The following is an 8495-nucleotide window of genomic DNA, read 5'->3' on the forward strand; positions in this document are numbered from 1 at the left end:
TCTATTTATCTTAACATGTTGAACCGAAAACAAAAGGGAAACTTTAAATCGCATTAAACACAAACTCTTGAACACCATCCACAACAAATCTAGGGGAGGAGTCAACTGCTTGCAGTAGAAGGGCAGCAGACTGACCCCTTTTCCCGTCTCAATTCTCTCTAATTTGTCAATAGGAATCATTCTGCCATTGGATTCCTTGGAAGATTGGTTATCTAAATTTAACAATGAACAGTTCTATAATCCATGTGAAAGTTCATAATTTCTCTCACAACATGGAGAAATATTAGTTTTTTCATAACTCCGGAAAATTTCATTATGATATTTAGTGGCTAACTAGAAGGCGATGGATACCCAAAATGGAAACGAAAAATGGATGAGATTATTAACATTTGAAGTATAGCGGACGTTGTTCTCTTAACCTTACTGAATTTCCTATTTATAATCTATAAGGATATCTATATGACATACATTACCTGTACCGATAGTTAATCAGTCCTTTTTTCAACTGATTAAAGCAATCAGCCTTCCTCCCCAAACTCCATAGTGAATCTCTCATGCACCTCAAGGTCTGCTTTACTTACAGTTGGCTTCTGTCTAGCAAGCACTTTATCAAAATCTGTTCTTGTGATTGGTGGTGGCTGGATCTGTTCATTCATCAATTAATCCCAGAAACAGTTACATTCAGGCCATTAAAGAAATTGATGAATGAAGCTAGAAAGTGCAACCTCAAATTAATTTTCCTCTAAAGAAGCCTATTTTAGTCAAAGAGAAAATCAGAAGGAAAAAAACAAAAAAAAAAGCATCAACGCTATTGAATGAGGAATATATCAGGTGGCATGCCCTTTTTTCTTTTTACTTCAAACCTATTTTCTAGAAAATTTCTAACTGCAAAAGTAAAAGGAACAATCTACATCTTCCAGAATCCTATATACTGCTACTCTGCACCAACATGGTTACAGTGCTCAGTTTTTAGAATAATTTCTTGACTTGAACTGTATGTAGTATCCAATGAAAACCATGGAGTGCCCAAAATCTTTCCAAATCCATACCTTTGAAGCTAGGCCTTGGGCATCAAGTTCCGGCAAGGTAATCTGAACAGCTCCCGGTTGAGAAGGTTCACAAGGGATCCACATGCCATTAGAGGTATTTGTGAAGAATTTAGCATCACTGGTTTTACGAACAGGTTCAAATAGTACATCCTTAACCTATCAAAAGAGAGTAGGCAGTAGCTGCCAGTTTTCAGCCATAAAATCACAGAGACATGCTGCCACCTAATATCAAACTGATACTTACACAAACTGATATATCTGAACCTGAAAACCCTTCTGTTTTGTAGGCCAAATGCTCAAAATCACTTTCAGTTAAGTTATGAGGAGTGTCCCCAAGATGCACCTGCTCAAATCAAAATCCCTGTGAGGATAATGAACAAATTATAAGCTACAAATGCATCAGTCACAATGAGTCTATAACCGTATTGCTCTGATTCTCCAAATGCAGTGCATTACGAAAACCATAATACCTTAAACATGTGCTGCCTTGCCTTCAAATCTGGAAGAGGGATATATATTCGCTTATCAAAACGACGCCGGATGGCCTGCGTTTAGTTTGCATCAGCCTCAACGCTCTCAACCATAAAGCAATCAATATCATAAAGCCATAACCCACAAGGTCTGAAAGATGAGACTTTTCTCACCTGATCCAAAGCATAAGGTGTATTTGTGGCTGCAAGAACCAAAACTTTCTCATCATCATGGCCTACACCCTGAAATAAATTGAGGAAACTGATCATTTCAAGATTACAAGTGGATTCATGGAAGGAGTCCATCAATGTTTACCTAAAAATTCTCATTGAGATAGAATTATGAAAAGTATAAATAAAAATTAAGAACTAACGAGGTTAAAAGATAACAGTAATAGGGAACAAGAGCAAGGAGCTGTTGGACTTGAGATGATGCACAACGATAAACAAGAAAAGGTAGGAGTTTGATCACTAGTCATTGCAAATGTGTAATGACTAAGTTATTTCTTTGAAGTTTGACGTGTTTGAAATTCTACTTATTTGAACATCCAAAACTTATACTGCTGAAAACCAAACTCACAAATTATCCTAAACTCCATGATCAGTGTGGAAGTTTATAAGCATGTGATAAGTTAACAGCTAGTGCTAGGGAGCCAAACAAATGAACCTAGAAAATTTACCAAACTGATGTGGCAAGAGTTTTTAAATTAAAAAATGCAATTCTCTCTCCCATGTCTGCCACTCACGGTCTGCCACTTCAGTTTGGAAAATTTTCTGGGTTCATTTATTTGGCTCCCTAATAGTCCTCTAAGTTAACACCTTACTATCATTATCACCTTCATAAAAGCATTTATTGCCACAATAAATTTACGGTCTATAATTTGTTTTATTGCCAGAAATAATTGTCTATATAGGCCTATGTTGTAATTATATATACACATGATCACCAGCTTGTAGTTACTATATCATAAAACCATTGAAAAAAAATTATAAAATAGAATGAGAAAAAAAAAAATGCATAACTCCAGTTTATTTTACTGTAATTTTATGAAGACCATAGTTTTGTTCACAGACGTAAGGAGAGGCCAAGCAATTTTATCTCCAAAAAGCTCTGCACACCTATACAAGGTCCTTCCTTCCATTAGAAATACAAATACGAATAAAGCTAGGCGTACTAAAACAATAATTGGATCACTTTCCATATTGCATAAATTACTAAAACCAGGTCTAAGCATGTCAATGATACTATGTAAAAGTGAAGCTTCAAAAGCATTATCATCCACTTCCTGTGAATTCAAAATACCTGCATCTGTACAAGCAATTCCGTTTTGATACGTCGAGATGCTTCACTCTCATTGCCTTCACCCCGTTGACCACATAAGGAATCAATTTCGTCAATGAAGATTATGGAAGGAGCACTATCACGAGCCATTTGGAAAAGATTCGAGACTAGCTTTTCACTTTCACCCATCCATTTTGAAACAAGGTCTGATGAAGAAATACTGGGTATGGACAGCATCTAGCACTTGTCAATGTTGGCATTCCATCCATATAAAGACATTAAAAGCAAATACATCTACATCCATGGGCAATCTGTACATGAGAATGTAATAAATGTAGCCCTAAACTAGAAAGTTGAATCAGTGGAAGCAGAATGGGACGAATATAAATGGACTTGAAAATCCAAATGCAGACTCCATATTAGTTCAAGCAGCTTAATTTAATAATGCAGCAATTGCAATGAAAAGCATATGAAGCAGTCAACTGCCTAACATCGAATTACAAATATATATATATATAGCAAATGACAAATATAAAATATTAAAAACTCAAGTATGTCCATGCTTACTGAAACTCAGATAATCTTAAATATCAGCAAGAACATAATCAATCCAAATTTCAAAACTTTTTCTCTCACATCTCAATTATTGGACACCAGGCCTTTATTAATGTTCTTATAATTCAATCTAATGAATTTGCAAAGTCATGGCCCGATGATGTAATTTGATTACCATCTTCTTGACTTCCACTTATACAATGATCTGAAAAATAAAAGATTTAAGCTGACTGTAGAACACACAACACCATTTTTTTTTGTTTTTGAAGTAGATAGAACACGCATCACTATTAAAAGTCTACTCGTCTCTTCATTCCAAATAGCCCTCATTACAGACAGAGTAGCTGTAATGGGTCTAAAATAGATAGATATTATAGCCCATTTCTATTACTAGATTAGTTGTTAGTTAGGCCTAGTAGTTAGGCCCAAGTAGTTAGAGCTGAGTCTATATAAGACTCCTTAGATAATTGTAAAGGTATCAAAGAATTTGCAAAATGTTTATTGTGAACTTTGGAGGTTTAAGCATCCTCGAAATGCTTAGTTTTCTATAAACAGTTTCCATTTCCATCAATTCATCATTCATCTTGTTCCTTTTCCATCCATTTCAGTTCAGTATAGTGTGTTAAAAGTGCAACACTGTTACAAGTGGTATTAGCGCCTCTCATTTTTTGATTCAGAAAAGCCAGATCCAACATGGCGCAAGATGCAGACGTATATCAATACAGGAATAAACTCAAAACAGATGTGAGCTGATATGGTTCCCCGTGAAGAGATACAGAGAAGTCAGAATGATAAATATAGTGCATTGGAGAAAAGCATACAGGAGCTGACTGCTACGTTCAAACAAAAGAGAGGTAATCAAGATAGCTTGCAGAAATTTTTTTAAGAAAGTCAAGATAGGTTGCTGAAATTTCTCAAGAAAGTCAAGATAGATTGCAGAATTTTTTTCAGAAAAGAGCCAAAAAAATAAATTTGCCTTTGAATGAGAAAGAAAGGGTCAAAGATTCCGAGTTAATCCCTATGAATATCGAATCCATGGAGTTTGAGAAGAAACATCCAGTTTCTGAGAAGGTAGAGACCCAAGAAGAATTCAAGAAAGGAGCAGAGGAGTGTGACCAAACAAACCAAGAAGAAGAAGAAGAAGAAGAATCCGGTTGAAGATACGCATCGTTCGTTCAATGAAATTCATCAATGAAGCAAAATGGTGCTGAGCATCTCAGAATCTATCATAGTGAAGGTAATCGGCATGTTAACTCCAAATTCAATTTTTTTTTTGATAAGTAAGTAACTGACTTTATTAAAAGCGTAAGGCGCCCCGAAGTACATTGGAAGTATACAAGGAGGATCACCTAACTAGAAAGGGAAAAACGAACAAGGAAATCATTATAGCTAATCGAAACCGGGAAAACAAACGCTACAGTCCAAAGATACAGAGTATGGAAACAATAGGATAAAAAGTCCTCGAAAGACCTCTCCACATCCTCGAAGCACCTATTATTTCTCTCTCTCCAAAGACACCAAAAAAAGCAAATAGGCACCATCTTCCAAACTGCAGCACTCTCCCCTCTACCTGCAGACCACCAACAGGCTAGCAACTCAAAAACCCGACCAGGCATCACCCAAGATAACCCAAAGCGGCCAAAAAAGGCACTCCACAAAGCAGACGCCACCTCACAATGGATAAGAAGATGATCAACTGTCTCCTCACTCTTCTTACACATCCAACATCTGTTTACCACAATCACATTTCTCTTTCTGAGGTTATCTAAGGTCAGAATCTTCCCCCAAGCCGCCGACCACGCAAAAAAAGCTGCCCTTGGAGGAGCTTGTGTCCGCCACACACTCTTCCAGGGGAACCTCCTCCCTTCCGAGCATGCCAAGGATAGAAAGAGAGACTTGACCTTGAAAGTACCTCTTTTGGAAGGGTTCCACCATAATCTATCTTCCGACCCTCTTCTCACTCCTGTAGAATGTAACACCTGGAAAAATGAGGCAAAGGCCTCCACCTCCCAATCATGAGCCTCCCTCGAAAAACTCACGTTCCACTGGTTGGATCCCCCTAGCATCTCCACGTTATCCGCAACTGAGGCCTCCTTCGCACAAGCAATACTATAAAGGATCGGGAAAGCTATCTTGAGAGCAGAATCTCCACACCACCAATCATGCCAAAAGCTAATCCGAGACCCATCCCCCACTGCAAATCTTGTGAAGCCTTTGAAAGTTTCCCACCCTTTCCTAATATTCTTCCATAACCCTACCCCAAACGTGCCTCCAGGCTCAACCGAACACCATCCTCCCCATAAGCTTCCAAACTTCGCATCTATCACATCTCTCCACCAAGCGTCTCTTTCCGACCCATAACGCCACAACCATTTCCCTAAAAGAGCGCGGTTGAAAACCAATAAGTTCCTGATCCCCAACCCTCCCTCCTTGATCGGAGTGCAAACCTGCGACCACTTCACCAAGTGGTATTTGAACTCTTCGCCTATCCCTCCCCAAAGGAAATTGCGTTGAAGCTTCTCAATGCGCTTAGCAACACTCACCGGAATAGGAAAAAGAGACAAGTAATAAGTAGGCAAGTTAGCAAGAGTGCTTTTAATAAGGGTGACCCTACCCTCTTTCGACAAATACAACCTTTTCCAGCTGGCCAACCGATATTCAATCTTCTCGATCACTCCATCCCAAATATGCTTGGACTTACAAGAGCCTCCCAACGGGAGACCAAGGTACTTCACTGGCAAAGTAGCTGCCTCACACCCTAAAATACCGGCTAACGAAGCCACTTGCTCCACATTCCCCACCGGAATAAGCATCGATTTAGCCAAATTAACCTTCAACCCGGAAGCAGCTTCAAACAGCAAGAACAAACTCCGCAAGTAACGTAACTGGGCAGGCCTCGCATTGCAGAAAATCAAGGTGTCGTCGGCAAATAAAAGATGGGAGACTGTTGTGTTACCGATTTTGAAGCCTTCTAACAACCCCCTATGAACCACCGCCGAAATCATCCTACTTAGGACCTCCATCACGAACACAAACAACAAAGGAGAGAGAGGATCCCCTTGTCTCAAACCCCTGGAGCTACTAAAAAAACCTTTAGGAGACCCATTTACCAACCGCACCGAGGAAATGCAATGTTGAATCCAAGAACACCAAACCCCTCCAAAACCACACCTCCTTAGCAAGTACAACAAGAAGCCCCAATTCACATGATCGTAAGCTTTTTCCAAATCCATTTTGCAAATGACCCCTGGCTCCCCAGATCTCATCCTACTACCAAGGCATTCATTAGCAATCAAGATGGGATCTAGAATCTGCCGACCTTTGATGAAAGCATTTTGCGACTTGGAGATAATCTTGTCCAACACAACCTTCAATCTGTTTGCTAAAACCTTGGCAATAATTTTGTACATACCTCCCACAAGGCTAATCGGGCGGAAATCTTTAAGGTTGATGGCACCGGGAATCTTCAGAATAAGCGCAATGAATGAGGCGTTGAGGCTCTTAACAAACATCCCGCCAGCATGGAAAGCATTGAAGACCCTCATAATGTCCTCCCTCACCACCTCCCAACATGCTTGGAAGAACGCCATAAAAAACCCATCGGGGCCCGATGCCTTGTTACCATTCATCTTAAACACGACCTTTCTAACCTCTTCCTCTTCAAAATCTCTCTCCAACCAGCTGGCCTCTCCCTCTGAAATGGAATCCAAGGAAATACCATCTACCAAAGGCCTCCAATTGTGATGTTCAGCAAAGAGCTTTTGGTAGAAATCAACAATGTGCTCACTAATCTCATCCTGATTTGAAGAAAGATTATCCCCAATCATAAGATTCTCTATCGAATTATATCTTCTATTAGAGTTGGCTATGGAATGAAAGAATTTAGTGCACTTGTCCCCTTCCTTTAACCAAAACACCCTAGATTTCTGTCTCCAACTAATCTCCTCCATAAGAGTACACTTCTCTAATTCTTGAACAACCTCGGCCTTCCTCGCTAACTCCTCCTCATTCAAGGCCCTACTTTCTTCGTGCTCATCAAACACCCGAAGATCCTCAAGAAGAGTCCTCTTATTCCTCTCAATGTTACCAAACACCTCCTCATTCCAAGTCTTCAAATTCAGCTTCAAGGCCTTGAGTTTGCGAGCGAGAACAAAGCTCGGCGTACCTTGGAACTCATAAGAATCCCACCATTGTTTCACTAAATCAACAAACCCTTCCTCCTTAAGCCACATATTCTCAAACCTGAATGGCCTTTTCCCCTGAGGTACCTCCCCCAACTCAAGCATAATTGGGAAGTGATCCGAGCATAGACGGGGAAGCCTCTTCTGCCTCACCCCTGGAAACCCGGCTTCCAACTCTGGAGAAACAAGAAACCGATCAATCCTAGACCATAGCGGAGGATCTTGAGAGACCGACCAAGTACAAACACCCCCTACAAGGGGAAGGTCCATAAGCCCTTGTTCAGAAATAAAATCTGAGAAACCCATCATAGCACAATCCAGACGAGCTCCACCAGATCTTTCACTAGGGAATCGAGTAACATTGAAATCTCCCCCAATACACCAAGGCACGTTCCACCAACTAAGAACGCCAGCCAACTCATCCCAAAGGAGCCTTCTATCCCTATCAATATTCGGACCATACACCCCTGCAAACGCCCACACAGAGAGATCTGCCACGTTCCTGAAAGACACCGCCAGGGTATAATCCCCTATACAGACATCGATCTTCTCCACCACCCTAGTATCCCACATGATTAAAATACCACCCGAGGCCCCACTAGACTCCAAACAGCACCAATCCACATGATTTCGCCTCCATAAACTGCGAACAATGTTTCTAGACATAGCCTGAATCTTGGTTTCTTGAAGGCAAACAACATCTGCATTCCAATCCCTAAGCAAATTGCTCACCCTCAAGCGCTTATCCCTCTTATTCAACCCTCTCACATTCCAAGAGATTATGCTTATCTTCATAACACTCCTACATTCCCCCTCCCTTTCCTGCTTCCCCGAATCGAGCTCCCACTTCTGGCATCATAATTCACCGAACACTCCAAATTCCTCATCTCCCTTTTACCTTTAGTGCCGCTATTTGAAGTAGTTACCATCCCATTATTACGACGTTCCTCTTCTAGAG

At 40.4% G+C, this 8495-nt stretch overlaps 1 protein-coding gene across 1 annotated transcript in view; it reads right to left on the reverse strand.

The window, feature by feature from the left end:
* Positions 1-244: 244 nt before the first annotated feature.
* The window catches only part of LOC132167674 (protein SUPPRESSOR OF K(+) TRANSPORT GROWTH DEFECT 1-like), a 13115-nt gene continuing 4864 nt past the window's right edge, over positions 245-8495 (reverse strand). Inside the window, exons 5-10 of the mRNA XM_059578684.1 lie at positions 2823-3021; positions 1694-1762; positions 1520-1594; positions 1294-1392; positions 1050-1205; positions 245-644 (exon numbers count right to left, since the gene is read on the reverse strand). Coding sequence (XP_059434667.1) covers positions 519-644; positions 1050-1205; positions 1294-1392; positions 1520-1594; positions 1694-1762; positions 2823-3021 — 724 coding nt within the window. The 3' untranslated portion in view covers positions 245-518. The remainder of the gene's footprint in view (positions 645-1049; positions 1206-1293; positions 1393-1519; positions 1595-1693; positions 1763-2822; positions 3022-8495) is intronic.

This window comes from Corylus avellana, chromosome ca1 (genome assembly GCF_901000735.1).
Source record: "Corylus avellana chromosome ca1, CavTom2PMs-1.0".
In the NCBI taxonomy this organism is placed as follows: Eukaryota; Viridiplantae; Streptophyta; class Magnoliopsida; order Fagales; family Betulaceae; genus Corylus; species Corylus avellana.